Genomic DNA, 18,613 nt, shown 5'->3' on the forward strand with positions numbered 1-18,613 from the left:
AAAAAAAAGAGGTATCACCATTATTAGTAATAACCAAATGGTCCTTGCATTCGCATTCATTCACATCTAGTTAAATGGACCACATGTATTATTATCAATCTTCCTTGCCTAGAAGTGATTTGAAGATGTAAACCATGATCATCGAGGTGAAAAAGAACAGAAGAAAAACTTTTGTGTGGGCCTTAAGTGCAATCCAATTAAGAGATGACAATGTTTAAGCAGACATGTTTTATTTTGCACATGATATGTTGTCAGAAATAGTTTCAGGAAAATTTCCTTGAAGCGTAGAGGATTAATAAATAAAAAAATAAAAGTGACATGAAATAAATGTTTTCAAGAGATTGTTTGTCATCCTAACACACAAGAGGGGAGTCAGAAATTTTGTCAGAGTTGAGCTAAATTTGTTTTGTATTTTCGTCGTTTTAGAGTGACTTCCTTAGTCTTAGAAGATGTTAGGTAGACTAGACCAATTGTTAGTTCAGTGGGGTGGGCTTTAATTTGCTAAGTGGATGAACTTCATAGGAATATACAACAACAACAACAAAGTCTTATCTTACTAAGTGGGGTCGGTTGTATGAATCCTAAAATGTAATTGCGCTTGGTTCTGTGTCACGTCTTCCATTCGATCCAAGTACTCCAAGTCTTTTCTAGAGTCTCTTCCAAAGTTTTCTTAGGTCTTCCTCTACTCCTTTGGCCATGAATCTTTGTCTCTTTGTCACATCTTCTAACCAGAGCATCCGTAGGCCTTTGTTTCACATGTCCAAACCACTGTAATCGATTTTCTCTCATCTTTCCCTCATTTTCGGGTACTCTTATTTTACCTTGGATATCCTCATTCCTAATCTTATCTTTTTTCATATGCCCACACATCCAACGAAGCATTCTCATCTCCGCTACACTCATTTTATGTACGTGTTGATGCTTCACCGCCCAACATTTTGTGACATAAAGCATTGCTAGCCTTATTGTTGTCCTATAAAATTTTCTCTTAAGCTTTAATGGCATACGACGATCGCACAACACATTCGATGCACCCTTTCACTTCATCCATCCAGTTTGTATTCTATGGTTGAGGTCTCCATCCGATTGTCCGTTCTTTTGCAAGATTGATCCTAGGTAGCGAAATCGTCACTCTTCCATAATTCCTCATCTCCAATCCTCACCCCTAACTCAATTGAGTATCCGTTTGCACTGAACTTGCACTCCATATACTTTGTCTTTGACCGACTTAGGTGAAGACCTTTAGATTCCAACACTTCTCTCCAAAGGTTAAGCTTTGCATTTACTCATTCCTGAGTTTCATCTATCAACATTATATCATCCGCGAAAAGCATACACCAAGGAATATCATCTTGAATATGTCTCGTTAACTCATTCATTACCAATGAACTTCATAGGAATATAGCACCAAAAATTTCATTTACCATATCATTGCACATGACTAGAGGCAACCCTCGCCCAAGAATCGATGGCTCCCTTGTTAATACATACACTAGCGGAGGCACCAAGGGACCATGGTGGTCCTGGGCCCATCCTGACCTTTAAAAGATATTATATCTATATCTATATACATTTTGCGTAAAACACCTATTTCTCTTCCTCTAAAACCCTCCTATTGTTACCACCGGAACGTATTGTGCCAAGGAAAGTGCTACTTAGTACTACGGAGTGGTATTCCTCTTCACTTGTAAGTGAGAGAGTCTTAGGTTCAATTCTCACAAAATGCAAATTTGGACATATTATTGCTAACCCATTGTGAGGCTAAGTCCATTCCTTCTCTCTTATTATAAATAATATCACTTGTTCAAAAACAAAAACAAAAAAACCCTCCTATTGTTCAACACTTCAAATAAATTCAATCATTATCTCTTGTCATGGTCCTTTATCACAAATTAAACCTTTAAAACTGAACTCATCATTAACTTTTATTTATAAAAGTAAAAAATCTTGCCTCACACTCTAATCTTATCTCTTTCACGGTGCAACCCTGAGATTCGAGAGTTATTCCCTATCTTATTCTCGAAATTTCATATTTTTTGTTATTTCAAATTCCAAATCCATTCAACTTACCGGAAAAAAAATTACAAATCCATTCAATAAGCAACAATAACACTCTCTATTATTGTCCATAATTTTTATTCGTTTCTACTTTATTCTACCTCTTACTTGAGTGTTATGATTTGTAAATTTTTTATAGAGCTCCCTATTGATTCTAATAAAAAAATTTCAACAGTATAAGCACGAGGTTGTCATCCAATGGTTTCAAAATATGAAAACTCGTCAAGGATAAATATGATTATTTTGTATACATATTATAATATTTTGATTAGTAATTTTATAAATACTACCCCATTTTTTTACATTATGAGAGGCCCCTCCCCACAAGAAATTGTAGCTCCGCCACTGAACACACACCAGTTGAGCAGCAAAATTATGCTGATCTAAGGATTCCCACAACGTTCGTATTCATATATATATTCCTATGGCAGAATTTCCCCCTTTTTCGACTAGACCACACTAGGATGAAATGGTTCGTAGGTCAATTTCACAAGCAAGGACACATTTTTCAGACGTTTTTAGACAGCATCTCTCCAATCCGTTAAAGGTTGACTTCTCTCTCCCTGCACTGTGATTGGTCCACAACCTGCTCACGTGGGAGGTACGTGCTAACGAATGAAAGAAATCAGGATTCCGCCAAAAGCTATGAAATTTTGTAGATATCATTTGTTGGAGATTCTCTGCAAGTAAAACTGGAAAGAAAAAAGCATGGCGACATTTCTTCGATTGTGAGAAAATACGTGAACTTTCCTTCATGGGGTGTGGGGGTTGGTGGTTTGCCATTAAGAGAAGCAGCTCAATGTGGTGGGTCACTTAATCTGTTTTTTCATGCATGCATCTTTAATTTTCTGTGTCATTTTCTCTACGGTACTTCACTCTAATTTTGTTTCAGTACCATATGATTCCATATCATATGAGTCACTGTGATTGATTCCCGATGAACTCGACAACACTTTCGTTTGTGAATTTTGACCTTTTTGTTTCAATCAAGTAAAAAGCTAATAATGTATTTGCTTTAGATTCTATAATTTACAAATTTTCAACTCCTTTATGCAAGTCATAAAAAGGCTACAACTTGTTTCCAAAAAAAAAAAAAAAAAAAAAAAAAAAGACTACAACTAGGTCGGTATTTAATTAATCCAAGATTTGGCATTATATGTTTTGGTGGCTACAATTAGAGACATATAGTTTAATGACATTTTTTTAGGTCCAAAATCATCTTACCAACCCCTTAACTGGGATCCTTAGGCCAATTACTTGTGGTTCCAAATTTTCTTTAAAACTTCTGCTTTTGGTACTGTTGCCCTTTATCATATACAACTTAGATTGGATGAAAAATTGAAAATGATATATAGTTACTGGAGTTTTCTACTTAACCAAGCAGTGTGTATCAAACTACTCTGACATATATATACTTGATTCGTGGCTTTTATTTCAGTCTTTCATCGAGGGTACAATTATAGTTTAGAGTTTAGGTTGCGATTAACCACATTTTTTAAACCGAAGACAAGCAATCGAGATGGCGTCATTGATATGGTCAATGTCATGATATTGTGAACTCACAGTTGTTGATTTGTTGTCCATATTCTATCCACTAATGCAACTAACCGGAACACAGACACACACACACACAAGATAACAGGGAGTTTTAACGAAAAGCCCACAGTACTGTTCACTTTAACGAAAAACCACATTTTTTACACTAAAAAGTCAATCCTAGTACTATTCACTTTACCCTTTATTTTGTCCTTATCGTTAAAACTCAAAATTTTCAAACCTTTTTCATTAGTTTTTCTAAGATAAAATGCTATTTAGTGATTTCAGCATTGATTACTGCTGACCTTTTCCTCCTATTCAAGAGAAATGGTGTCAAGAAAATAGAAATAAGGAAAAGATGATTTTGTTGCACTTTGTAATACTAATCATCCTCGCAAAAGTAAAGCAAAGGAACAACGAGATAAACATGGACAATGTTAACAACCTAAACTTTGATTGAGTTCCTCGAACAGTATTTGAATTGAAAATGACCAATACCATGATCAATATCCTGTAGATAGAAGACAACAATTGACCTGGTCATTTTTTCATGTTCTTCATCATTTGATTCTCCAATAAGTAGGGAAAAAAACAAAAACCTCTTGCAGCTTGTCCTTTGATGGCTCAACAAATAAAGCAAAAGTCTGTTGAAATGAATTGTTGCATGTGAAACAAAAATTCAAGAATCTCATTTGGTCTTATTTCTTCCATCAAGAGCATTTCAAAGTCTTGCTTTTTCTATCAGAAGCAACCAATATTACTTGTTAGTAGGTTTTGCATCCTGTTTCACCACTAACACGATTTTTATTGAATTCTATCTGGTGGCCATCAAGAATCATGACTAAACCACCATCAACAAAAAGAAAAGTTAAAATTACAACGAAGCAATTAGGACAAATTTTTTATTTGTAATTGCTTTTCATCATAGAGTCCATTATTATATAGCAAAAGCAAAGCAATTAAGTCAATATTATATAATAACAACGAATCCTCAAACAGAATGTAAAAGCCTGCTTATTATCCTCAATTGCTTTTCATAATATTTCAACAAAATGGAGCCCCAGATGAACATCAAAAGTGGTGCACAACAAGATTCTTCAACTCTTTCAATCAATTTCTATGTGTAATTCCTGTTCGTGAATCATAATATAAACTTATAAGGACAGTTACAACAGTTGCTATCTCTCCTCCCACTTTACAGTTGCTTATTCTTAATTTTTATTCTGGAGCAGTTATTAAATTGGATGTTCTATTTGCTTACTTGTCCTCCTCATCCCAAGGCCTCGTGTAATTAGGTCCTAATTAGGCCTCAGAGGAAGATTGCCACGAATGCTGTTCTTAAACCCTTTAATGGCCTCAGATGTACAAACCGTGGCGACTGATAAGAAATAAACGGTTTATCCACATGAGGCCAGGCAATCAGTGGCTTATGCCCCCTTTTTCTAGTAGTAGAAGTTTTATTAGATTTTCATTTTCTAGTAGTATAAGTTCTATAAGAGTTTCATGGGGAGCGTTTGGCTCCTTATCATAGCCACATGCAAAGCAGCAAGTAAGACAAATTTACAGTGGAATTAGGATATCAAATGAAGGGGCCTTCTACAGACATATCAAACAACAATTTGAACTCATACTTTCACCAAAACATTGATAGGCAACATTTTTATCCATTACACCCATATTTGTCGTCAGTTTTAGAGAGAAATAGAAGTTCATAAACCTCATTATCAAGGTCCACATATTAAGATTTTACTACATACGAAAATATAAATGAAAATGAATGAAACAATAAAAGAAAAAAAAAAAAAGGAAGAAAGGCTAAGATTTTATAGAAAATTTTCTTGTAAATCTCATAAACTTAATATATATACACACACACATTATAGAAAGGAATTTCTAAAAGGACAATCCTTTTCAGGTATATCATACATCATACAAGCCTACAAAGAATGATAGATTTTGTGGGCTGTTGGCAAAACACTAATATTGTTAATTATTTATTTTAAGATATATACTATAAATTAACCTAATGTTTATGGAAACACAAAATTCTAGCAAAAATGAAATATGAACACACATACAAAGTAATAATTTTTATTAATGAAAGTTTAGGGTTACAATCTCTGATACAAAATCTTAATCCTCTGATTCGATCTTTGGGATGCACAATGTATGTGTAGGGTGATTGATCCGAGGGTTGTAGTCACTTGTTCTCGAACCAATGAGCACTGCAAGAGTTTGGCTTGTGGCAATGGAGGAACCGACATGTGTAGTGGTGTTTAATGGTTCGCGAAGAATGCAAAGAGTTTTCTGAGTGTGTAGGGTGTTTGAGAGTATAAGTACCTGAAGGATGTGTAGATATCTGAGTGTGAGGACCTGTGTGAGTGGACTCCTTCTTGTCTTGAAGCCTCGTATTTATTACCTCTCCATATCTTGATTAAGGCCATGACTTTCAGCCTAATGGTGATCCTTCAGGCCAGTTGGCTTTCTCAGCTCCAAAAGGCATGATTCAACTGAGTCCTAATAGAAGTAGGATTACTGAGGGATCAAACTTGGACGTGGCTCAATTGAGTCTTGGTTAAATTAAAATTACTAACGATCAAGATGAGTTTTGATAAAGATTTTAATTATTCCAGGAATCAAAATCTATGCCCGATTGTATAATAAATTAAATGCAGAAAAAAGCTAGGTTTAGAATCCTAGTTCAAGTCAAGGAAGTCGAGACTAGTTGGAGATTAGATTTCAGTTAAAGAAGAGATTAAAGAGATAATGTCAAGCTCGATTGTCACGAAATCCTGGTGATTGCTGAGAAGGCATAGTCCTATAAGGACTCTTACCTCGACAAGGTCAATTATCACCAAATCAACCCCTATAAATAGAAGTGGTTTTGCAATGTGAAAATCCTCTTCAGCTTAACACACAAACTCAAATGTTCTATGCGAAATCTCACTCTATGCGAAACATTCTTACACCATTGAGAAAAACACTAATATCCTAACCTTTTGTTAACATATCTTTAGTTTGGATTAACAACGTTGTGTTGACAATTGCGACATATATAGTTGGATTAACTTCACTGGAGCCACATATTGATTGGTTATACATCGAAGTCTCCGCCGATAAAAAGTCTTTGATTCTTTCGAAGAACGAGGTCACTTCATTAGTTTCCCTGCAAAGTAAAATGTTCTATGATTGGTTACTTTCAGGTGTACTTCAGAGTTCGACATTCAGATGGCCGAATGAAGTTCATCATAAAGACGCTCATATCATTTGAGTATCTTTGCCTTTACAACCTCACACCAAGTAAGCGCACTATGTTATCATGAATATAGTTGAAATTGCCAAACCTGGTGCAGAAAATCCTGAACTTCATAGTGAAATAAATAACCTTGTCTTTTGGTTCTAGAACCCTAAGCCGAGCGTTCATTCCTTTGTAGTAGTTGCTTAAGTGCAGAAGTTAGCAGCACATTTGACCACCACCACATCCATTTTATTTGCCCGACCAAGCTTAGTTGCCAGTTGGCAAGCCTGCATTCACAAGAATGACCTAGTTAGCTTAGTAGTTATTTGCCTAAACACCATATAGATTTTCTAATTTCTAGGTTCAACATAAACATACATGCATGATAGGAGAACTCAGATTTGCTTAACATAAATGGAAAAACAAAGGAGTCAGATAACTTTAAAATAGGAGAACCAAATCGGATCAACTCACACTTTTTTTTATTCCATGTATTATTTTGAGTAGTGAACTGATTCTCCTATGAAGCACAAATAGGGATACAACAATACAATACGACACGATGATACGAAAAACCTTTCAAAACTACTATACAATACGCTATAGATAAGATAATTAAAATATAAAGTAATAGGGAAACTTTGGTTCCATATGTATTAGTAAACACTGGTATGATTTTTTTATTCCCTAAATATTTAATTACATATTTTAAGAAGTAAAATGTTCTCTTATGAAGCACGGATAGGGATACGACTTATGACACGACACGACACAACGATACGAAAAATCTCTCAAAACTAGGATATGATGCACTAAAGACATGGCAATAAAAAAAATAAAGTAACAAGGAAACTATCTATGGTTCCATATGTAGTAGTAACATTGGTTTGATTTATGATTCCCTAGATATTTGATTACATATTTTAAGAAGTGAAATGATTCTCCTATGAAGCACTAATAAGGATACAGCGAAACTATACGACATGATGCGATGGTGCAAAATATCTCTCAAAATTAGGATACGATATGCTATAGATATGACAATTGTGAATATAAAGTAACCTAGCCTCGGGTTTTTTGCTCTTTTAACGTAACCCTCCAAGGCTTCAACCCAATACATTTCCATTATGTTACCTAGCCAAACCCACCACCTCATGTATTGACAGATTTTCCAAGATTTATCTTTCTTAGAATTGGAAGAAAAAAAAAAAATAGAAATGAATGTTCAAATATTCACCCAAACCTTTTAGGGAAATTTTGGTTTCGGTCCCTAATTGACTAAAATCTTAGATTGAGACTTTATCAATTTGAATATTTTTATTGAAGGTACAAAATGTCAAATTTTAGTATCAGTTAAGAAATTTAATAACAAAATTATTAAATCCTTCTAAAATTATGCAAAGATTAATACCAAATAAGAACTTTTAATTTTTTCTTCTCAAATTTAAATTGTGTGAAAACTGATCAAATTTTTTCTTTTTAAAATAAAGGGTAAATTACATTTTACCCCCTCAGGATTTCAATTCTTTACAACATCTTTAAAACATTTTAATTTCATACATTGACTTATCATTTTATTTTAATTTCATACATCCGTTAGAAAATCCGTTAAGTAGGCCGTTAAGTGATGACGTGGTGTTGACATGGCTGCCACATGGAAAACTTTTTTTTATGCATTTAAAATATTATAATAATTTACCCTATTTAAATAAATAAAAAAGAAAAAAAAACTACCTTATTCCCCGAGCCATATTTTTATTATAGTCTCCTTCAAAGTTTTTCTAGGTCTTCTCCAACCCTTCTTGCCTTGAGTCTCCATCTCATTGTTGCATATTCTAACCAGAGCATCTATTGGTCTTCAGTTCACATGTCCAACCATCTTAACTGATTTTCTTTCATTTTATCTTCAATTGCGACCATTCCTACTTTACCTCGGATGTCATTGTTATTAATCCTATCCTTTCTCATGTGCCCACATATGCAACAAAACATTCATATCTCTGCTACACTCATTTTCCACGTGTTACTTTATGACCGCCCAACATTCCAGGCCTTAAAGCATCGCTGGCGTTAGCAGTGTCATCCTAATAAATTTTCCTTTAAACTTTAGTAACTTGTAATATTTTTATTATTGAAATAATGACATGGACAAAAATCAAAGGATGGAGATGATTATTGATAGTGTTGTTATGGAGCCTAGGATAAGTCTGGAGGTGAAATCGGATTCAAAGGGTTTGATCCAAATGATTAACAGGGAGGTCACGGCTGATGTGATACTTGATGTTTATCTGCTAGTCGTAAAACTACAAAGCATGTAGCTCATTGGTCATTGAGGTTTTAATGTTCTTGCACGTCATAGGTTCGAACTTGCTAGGTTAACATCCTTTATCCTTTTAAATTTCTGTTAGAATCTAACGTTAACTTCTTTTTTTATTTTTTTTTTATTTTTATCAAAGTTCGTAACAAGTTATGCTTTTATTATATAATTATTTCAATACGAAAATTTACATACATTTTAAAGATCTATACTCTTGTTCGGTTAAAATTTTCCATGCCATTACAGAAAAAAAAAAAAAAAAAACAAAAACCTTTAATTTTATCTCATTGGCTATATGGCTATATTTTGTCTAATTTCTTTCATATGGTTTAAAGGCCCTTTCTAGTTTGAATTTCTAGCTCCGCCACTACACGTAGTTAAGCATGGCGGGAGATTTGGCTGGGATGAATTAGGTCCGGAGTTTCTCTTTAATATTTTAGCAGAAGATGCAAATGTAACAGTTTGTATTTAAACTTTAATAAAATTCCATTTTTCGACAAAAATTTAAAAATAAACATATTTAAAACATTTAATAACACCTTACAAAAACTAACCATTTTTTTGGCTGGTTGATATGAAACAATCTTTTGAGCCATGATTTTAAATTTTTGTTTGAATCAAAGTTCGTAACAAGTTATGCTTTTATGATATAATTATTTCAATACAAAATTTTACATACATTTTAAAGATGTATACTCTTGTTCGGTTAAAATTTTTCATGCCATTACCAAAAAAAAAAAAAAAAAAAAAAACCCCTTTAATTTTATCTCATTGGCTATATGGCTATATTTTGTCTAATTTCTTTCATATGGTTTAAAGGCCCCTCTAATTTTATCTCATTGGCTATATGGCTATATTTTGTCTAATTTCTTTCATATGGTTTAAAGGCCCCTCCTAGTTTGAATTTCTATCTCCGCCACTGCATGTAGTTAAGCATGGTAGGAGATTTGGCTGGGATGAATTAGGTCCGGAGTTTCTCTTTAATATTTTAGCAAAAGATGCAAATGTAATTGTTCGTATTTAAGGTTTAATAAAATTCCATTTTTCCACAAAAATAAAAAAATTGAAAAAGGAATAAGGTTTCCATCAATGAAATTAAAAAATGAGGGATGCGAACTTAATTTCTCCAAAGTAGTATATAACAATAAAAATAAAAAAATTTAAAACATATTTAATAACACAAAACTTCACATTCATCATCCAAATTCAAGTTTATTTGATTTATTGGAGAAGAAAAGTTTTGGAATGTAATTCTATTGATATATAGAAGAAGAAGTTCTATTGATATATAGAAGAAGAAGAAGTATGAGAATTGTATTCATATAGTTTCAGTATAGGCAAGCTCTTCATATTCATAAGATTTCAACTGGAGCTTTGTCTCCTATTAATTTTCTTATTTTAGTTTCTTATGTGAAAGTGTAAAAACAACCTAAATGTATCGCCAATCCAGTATATGCGTATCTATTAAGTCAAAGTTGTATTCATTGACCATGATACGTATAGATGAGTATTCGAGAATATTCGACAACAAACTAAATATCAAATGCCAGAGACATGAACAAACTGAATTATTCGTGCTTCATAGTAATTCTCATATTCATGTTTAATAAAATGAAAATAAATAAGTAAAAAGAAAAACTCAAAAAAAATTATTCAAATTCCTATTCTCTTTAAATAAACACACTACTTCGAATAATTTAGTGTACTTGGGTTGACTCTTTTACTATTAATTCTATTTGAGTGGATGTCTTATATCTTTGATTGCAAACAAGAAAAAGAAAGGAAAAATGAAGAAGAAAACATGTCAAACATTTCAATATACTTTCCACAAAAATCCAGCTAAGACCTAATCCAAATCACTCAATGAACTAAACCAATTGTCACATTTTCATTCAACTGTGTACCTGCAGATTGACCCTCTCTGAGGGAAGATAAGTCTCCCAAGAGTGGGACCTGACAAATACACTGACAGGGATCCACCACCCTGCATTTGAGACACGTGTACGTGCCCACCCCATCTCTGAGTGAGCAAAGGATTAATCCACTATGGCCCAGACAAGTCTCACAGAAAGATGCTGCGTCTTTTAGCCCTTTGCGACAAACCCTAACAGGGGCCACCATATACATTGCTTGTACTGCTCTCAAACATTAAATTCACCACCCCCACTGAACTTACACCTTCATGTCATGCATCCATTTTTCTCTCATCTTTTCATATTTTCGGAGTGATCAGAACCTAGATGTGGCGAGCTAGCTAGTACATTTTCAGTTCACTGTTTCTTTTTGTTACCTCTTTCTCTGCTGCTTAATCATACGGGTCGAGCACAAGAACTAGCTTCCTTTGTCTCTATTGATCTCTCTTTTTACTTTTTATCTTCCTCTGCCTTGGCTGCAATACTTCTTTGAGAGAGAGAGATGGGACATCACTCATGCTGCAACAAACAGAAAGTGAAGAGGGGGCTATGGTCTCCGGAGGAAGATGAAAAACTCATCAACTGCATTACAACATATGGCCATGGCTGCTGGAGCTCAGTTCCTAAACTTGCAGGTACCCTCTTCCCTCTCTCTGTACATCTATATATACATATATCTTATTAATAATTAATTGTTCTATATACATATATGCATTATATATATGTTTTGGATTGTGCGGGATTTTGGTTGCTAATTAACCCATTACAATTTGTTGCCTAAGTTTTCAACTTTTTATTTAAATTTTTTTGTTTAAATTTGCATCCATGAGGCCAGGCCTTCAGAGATGTGGAAAGAGCTGCAGACTGAGATGGACAAATTATTTGAGACCTGACTTGAAACGTGGGAGCTTCTCTCCCCAAGAAGCTGCACTCATCATCGAACTCCATAGCATTCTAGGCAACAAGTATAAATATTTGAACTTTTTAATATTAGTTCATCACCATTGTATATGTTTTGGAAGCTGTTATTGACAGTCCAAGAAAGTCATTAGGCACTTTAAATTTACAAAAAACAAGTAAAAGTTAAAAGAGTGCAAGATGACATTTTTGAAGTGTCAGTAACAACTCCCTATGTTTTTGTGTTAATTGTAATAATCTTGATACGTAAATTATAAGCAGATGGGCTCAGATAGCCAAGCACCTGCCAGGAAGAACAGATAATGAAGTGAAGAACTTTTGGAACTCAAGCATAAAAAAGAAGCTCATCCCTCATGAAGTTAATCCTGCATTTGCCTCCTTTTCTAGTGATCATATTCACAACTCTAGAGGTCATGGCTCTGAGGAAGGTTTCTTCACTCTCAATACAAACCCTAATTTGGGTTCTCAACCACAAGACCAGCTATACCTCCCCATTGTTCCACCAATGCCATCACTAGGTCTCGATGATCATGGTGATTTTAATAACATTCTCAAGTTAGACCAGACCAGTTACGCTTCCAATTTCGTCGATCATTTTTTGCCGCCCTTCCAATTACCATCAAATAATTCATCCTCATGTGAATCCTCATCATGGTCTTTAGGCTATCAGCCCCATTACCAATATGATCCAAATGTTCAAAATTTCAGCATCAATGAAGCTGCTGCGGCACAGTATAATAATGGTGGTAATGAGCTTATGGTTCCTATTAGTATGGCATCGTCAGCGCCAGCCGCTTATGAAAATCCATCAAATATACCCACCATGCCTAAATTTTGTGAAATCATTGATAGTAATGCTTGTGGAATGCCAATACTATACCCATCTGATGCACAAGAACTTGATTCACTTGCCAAATTATCATGCTTTACTTCTGGTCATGGGTCTCACCCTCAAGATCTTCAATTTCCATCCAACCAGTTGGAGTGAATTAATGCAATCATGTCCTCGTTGCCATCGTCTTCATCATTGTCGTCGCTTCTATCGGCATCTTCATCCTTGTCACCTTTCAAGCAGCCAATTTGTCGCAAACCCTAATGTTCGTTGAAGCTGCTGGGAAGCCTAGCTGGTTAGACATAGTATTAAATTTGCGAATTAGGTATTTTGTATGGTTGATTGAAATAGACTGAAAATTGCATATCTTTCTCGAAAGGGATCCTCTCCGGATCCCTTTCTCTTAATCCACCAAATCAGGGAATCCATACCATTGAAAATTGATCCAACAACTGAAGTTATTATAACTTTTGAAGTGGGCCCCCATTAGTAGCCGTTGGATTAAATTTTAATGGCACGAATTCCCTGATTTGGTGGATTAGGAGGAAGGGATCAGGAGAGGATCCCTTTCCTATCTTTCTATCTTGACATTTGAATAATGTGATGATATTCTCATTACCAGAAAACCTAAATGTTGCTAGTTCAGGCTCCTTAGGGAGTAATGTTTGTTGAAACTCCATAAATTTGAATCTCCTTTCACATGTTGCTCACTTTATTTTATTCTTATCAAAATACTCTTTGAATATCGTTTATTATGTACTCTAGAACCTGTCTGCTTCACTATTATTTGGAAAATATATATGCACTTCCTTTTCTCCTTCTGCACACTCGTATATTTCTCTATGTTTGATTGATCCAGTCCAAAGACCACAACGAAAAATAGAAATGTACGGGAAGAGAAGACGGATGTGAAATCACTTCTCTATTGTTTTCCACTTATGTCTATCTTTTTCACTGTTTCCGAAAACACCAGAAAAAGTACAAAAAGTATGACTCCTAGAGTCAAACCTTAAAAGATAATTCAAAAAATTGTTGGTACACCTAGCAGTACTGGGAAGTTGATTTTCACACACTGTTTTGAGCATCTTACCTAATATTCTTTATTTCCAATAGATAGATTAAATAAATCAAATAAAAATAATTAATAAAATTAAAAAGATATGTATATGGGAAAAAAAAAAAAAAAAAGAGTGTTAATCTTTTCCCTACAAACAATAGATTCATGAGACAAGGCACTTTTTCTCGGAAAGGGATCCCTTCTAATCCATTAAATTAGGAAATCTGTGCTATTGAAATTTGATCAAACGATTACAAACAGGGATCCACTTTAAAAGTTATAATAACTTCAACTATTTGATCAATTTTCAATGACACAAGTTCCTTAATTTGGTGAATTAAGAGTAAGGGATACGAAGAAGATCCCTTCCCTTTTTTTCGAGTCTTGATTGCAGAAGCAGTACTTTAAGCGAGTTCTAATGGGCCAGCTTTGGTCCCCAATACCGATGATGATAAATGTTCGTTTGGAAATTGATAATGAACAATGTTTAAAACTAAAATTAAATCAAATTACCAAAAAGTTTCGAACTTTACTGCATAAAGAGGAAATTACTACTCTAGCCAACTTTACTAAGTTTAGGTTTACAAATATTCTAATAAATTAGTAATATTAGCATCTCCATTATTTGTTGGTCAAAATTAATAATCGTATAATTTGTTGATGAAAAATATATTGGCGTGGAGTGACAAACTCACGTTTCATAATCCTTCTAGTGAATCATAATTATAACAAACAATTTAATCACGAGCGAAACTTGTTGAAGGCTGTGTTGTTCGAATCCTCGTAAAACAGCAACATGCCGAACCAGAATCACCCAGAAAAGGAAATCAACTACTAAACTGGCAAACATTATGAAATTCTGAGATAACAAGAAATTGGTGACAGTCATAAATACATGGAACGTGATTTAATAGCCGACACCTTCAAGGTTGCCAGAAGAAAATGTCATCAAACTAATTCTTGTTCTCCGGTAAAGAAGCCTCAGCACTCAAAGGCTAAACAACTAGAAAAGAAACCAAACATTACCATGATCCAAAGGTAAACTTCTCGACTAGATCCCAAGGTAAGACTAGGCCAGAGAAAGAAATGTTAAGCTGTGACCCTTGCTCGACCCTTTGCTATTCTTCTAGCTATTACTCTTCGTCCACCCTTGGTTGCCTTGCTGTTTATGTGATAATGTGTCAGTCACACATGCAAAATCTACATATTACTGGTTGATTTGAAACTTGAAATAAGAGAAAACACGGGTCACAAAAGTAAGCGTTCTCATAAGTTGATCTGACAGCAAAACTAGCATTCACGTTGAAAAGCAAAACTATACATGTTCAATGACAGTAATGGTCATGGTTAATTTTGATTATCCTTTATCCAGATAACTAAATATGTGTGCGTGTGGGTGAGTGTGCGTGTGCGTTTGCGTGTGTGTGCGTGTGCGTGAGAGAGAGAGAGAGAGAGAGAGAGAGAGACCGAGCAAAAAATCCATGGTTCCTCTTCCGCCGGATGGTACTAGGCTGGAAGGTTCGCTTTGGAAATAATAGCATTGGCTCTGTTGATGAAGATTCATCTCCTGAGGAATAAAACATATATGATCATGACTGAAAGGAACAAAATGGAGTTGCTGTCAATATTACATGTTAAGTTTTACACTGTCGGCATACTTCGCAGGCATTGCCTTTTGGACAAAAATCTTTTCTTTTTTGTTCCTTTGGGTACTTAAAACATCAGAAGTTGGGTTCCCATTCTCCAATGACAACTATAATTCTAACAGGGGAGAACAGTAAAGGACATGAAATAGAGATTTTTACACAAATAACTTCTGAGCTATATAATTTGACACAGACATTTCTTAACCTATTACAATAGTATTCTCTCTGCAATTTTCTACCAAAAAAAACAGAGCATAGATTTCAAAAAGAAACTTGCTTCTGCCCAGCATTAGCATTACCAAAAGATGTCGATTTGAAGGCTGTTCTTGCTGATCAATTATTGTACATGATTGAACCCAATCTAACGACTTTAAGCAACTATTCACTCTATATGTGATGGTCATGATCGAAGACCGATGATTTCCATCATTTTGCATAAGTTAGAAAAAAAATGACAAAGAAATATACTTGAGTGCCTAAAAACGTAAAATGCCAGTTACAGAACAAAATGTTTGATGTTAGACGTGCATTAGAACTTCAAGAACAATATCCATAAAGTGACTACAGGCCAAGCTTACGTGACTACTTAATTTTCAGATCCCCAACACCCCAAAATCTATCAAGTCAAAGCATCCAGGCACGCAAGAGGCATGAAAGGTGCCAGTGAAGGACATGCTTAGAAGCTAAACAATGTGTATATGCTCATATACAACTCGGGGAATATGACATAATTCTACTGAAATGCTTAATTCTGTTCAAAACGAAAAACCAAAAACTATGAACAAAGCCAATCAAATTTCTCATTAAGACTCACTTAATTTCCCAAATTAAAGTCAACCACCCACTCCTCACTATAAGTGTAAATATTTACACTCCAAATAAATCTCTCTACTTTGTACACTCCTGAAATGCGCAACGTAGAACGAAACTGCTGATTCCAGTATTTTCCAACATTTTCTCAGCAACCAAACAGTCCATTAATTCAAAATACTGAACAAAAAAGTACAAATTTCCCGAACAAATTCCAAAATTGGCAGAAACCGATGATGTGAGAGAGTGTGAGAGAGAGAGTACCGTCAGGTAAGTAGAACGGAAGATAAGGGAGGCCGCAGGGGTACCAAAACCCTTCAGAGGAGACCCGTTTCAGCGATTCGGCATCGTTTTGGGGAAAATGGAGGGAGGTGTCGAAGTGGGAGAGAGACGGGAACAGCTTGGGAGTGATTCCGAGGCCGTGAGATACAATCTGGCGATTCGGATTCGGGTTCGGGTGTAGCAATGGCTTGGATAGGAACCGGTTCACGAGGGAAGCTCCGGTTCGAATTAGGGTTTTGGACGCCATTTCTTGGAAGAAGATGGAGCTGCTTGATTTCTGCTAAAACCTATGTAGCGACTGGAGAGACGGGGGCGGGTGGATAGGTGCGGACGACACCAATTTTATTGTCGTTTGAGAAATAGTTGGAGCTAATAAAGGAGACTGAACAGCGCGTGGTGATCCAGTGGTTGAGAACGAATTTCATACTCGTATTTCATAAGCACGTTATAAGTTTGATTCTTGGGACATTTGAATCACACAATGGTGGCCACAGAGAGGTCAAAAATGTCTCTGTGAATCTTTCTGGTTTCCAAAAGGATGGACTATCGTGACGAAGTCACCAGCTAATCCTTTTTTAAAAAAAAAAAAACAAAAAAAGGATAAATCTTAGTTTACTACTCTCAAATTTCGTGGTTTTCAACATTTAGTACATGAAGTTTATTTCATCCCAGAGTGATACCTAAAGTATTAATTTTGAGACAGTCTCATACATCCGTTAGTTTGGTTGTTAAGTCTTCCATTAACTGATGATGTGGCGCCCATGTGGACAATGACTGGGCGCCACTTTTCATTTTAAAAAAGTTAAAAAATTAATATAAATTTAAAAAAAAAAAAAAAAAAAAAAAACCAGAACCCATTCGTCTTCCCGACCCCAACCTTCCTCCCTTCTCTCCTCTGCACCTACCCAACCTCTGCACATCCATCCTTCCCTCTCCCTCTTCGACTCCATCCACTCAACCCTCATCCTCTTCGATGGCCACGTTTCTCTGTACACAACCACCACATTCCCTCACCCCCCATATTCTCCCCACTATTCATCACACTCTCTCACTCTCCTTGCAGATTTGACGGCAAATCTCTAAAAATCGACTGCAAATTTGGAGAAAAGCAGTGGATTGAGTCGCATGCGCATCTCCAACTTCATTCTCGAGCTGATTGAGCTCAACCTTGACTGGATCCGAGAGGTGCAATTGTTTCTAGACTTGCCAATAATCAAACCCTAACGCATTGCGAACGACGCCATCTACCTACACCCTAGGGCATCCAACATTGAAAACAAAAAATATACAAACAAAACTCAAAAACGAGGAGTGTTAGAATGACGAAGAGGCTCACATAATGTAGAAGTATCCGAGAAAGTGCGTGGCGGGGTCAAGCTGGTCGAGAACGGGAAGCAACCGAGTCGACTCGGTGTAGAGCGACTCTTGTGCTTGCTTTAGAAGGACGTGGATGTGTAAGATGTCGTCGGAGCTTAACAGCCCTTGGATGTTCGTCACTAGAGATTGTATGGCTTCCATGGCTTCATGTCAAGTTTCCGATTTTTGAGATCTGGGAGTATCGTCGCCCCCATAGATCTGGGAGTATTGCCTTCAAGTGATGGTTAGATGATGCCTTCAAGTGACGGCGTCGTGGTGGTTGAGGTTGAAATTGAGGGTGGCGGTGGGGATATGGAAATGTCGGTATGGAAGTGGGTGGGGGACATGGGGAAGACGAAGGTTTATGCGTTTTTTATTATTATTTTTAAACTTTTATTTAATTAATTATTTTATTATTCAATATTTTTGAATTTTTAATATCCACGTGAGACGTTTATTGACACGTGTCGCTCAATCATTGTCCACATGGGTGCCACATCATCAATTAACGGAAAACTTAACAGCCAGACTAACGGATGTATGAGACTGTCCCAAAATTAACACTTTATGTATGATTCTGGGGCAAAAAAAACTTCATATACTAAATGTTAAAAACCATGAAACTTAAGGGTAGTAAACTGAGATTTACC

At 35.5% G+C, this 18,613-nt stretch overlaps 1 protein-coding gene and 1 pseudogene across 1 annotated transcript; one reads left to right on the forward strand and one right to left on the reverse strand.

The window, feature by feature from the left end:
- The first annotated feature begins 11,564 nt into the window (after window positions 1–11,564).
- Window positions 11,565–13,108, forward strand: LOC137738980 (uncharacterized; annotated as a pseudogene).
- Window positions 13,109–14,701: 1,593 nt separating this feature from the next.
- On the reverse strand, window positions 14,702–16,944 carry LOC137739891 (Ribosomal protein L34). Its single transcript, XM_068479629.2, has 3 exons — window positions 16,590–16,944; window positions 15,337–15,436; window positions 14,702–15,031 (listed from the first exon to the last, which is right to left on the reverse strand). The coding sequence occupies exons 1-3, from the start codon at window positions 16,852–16,854 to the stop codon at window positions 14,959–14,961; spliced, it is 438 nt and encodes a 145-aa protein (XP_068335730.1). The 5' UTR covers window positions 16,855–16,944; the 3' UTR covers window positions 14,702–14,958.
- Between the last annotated feature and the right edge of the window lie 1,669 nt (window positions 16,945–18,613).

This window comes from Pyrus communis, chromosome 9 (genome assembly GCF_041283825.1).
Source record: "Pyrus communis isolate YQ-2024b chromosome 9, ASM4128382v1, whole genome shotgun sequence".
NCBI classification, from domain to species: Eukaryota; Viridiplantae; Streptophyta; class Magnoliopsida; order Rosales; family Rosaceae; genus Pyrus; species Pyrus communis.

Bases quoted from the DNA above. Each gene is read 5' to 3' on its own strand.
- LOC137739891 (XM_068479629.2), bottom strand. From the start codon at position 16,854: ATGGCGTCCAAAACCCTAATTCGAACCGGAGCTTCCCTCGTGAACCGG. The intron at 15,437-16,589 runs GTACTCTCTCTC...TTTATTCCTCAG, and splicing joins TCCGTTCTACTTACCTGACG to GAGATGAATCTTCATCAACA. The intron at 15,032-15,336 runs GTCTCTCTCTCT...TCACATAAACAG, and splicing joins AACCATGGATTTTTTGCTCG to CAAGGCAACCAAGGGTGGAC.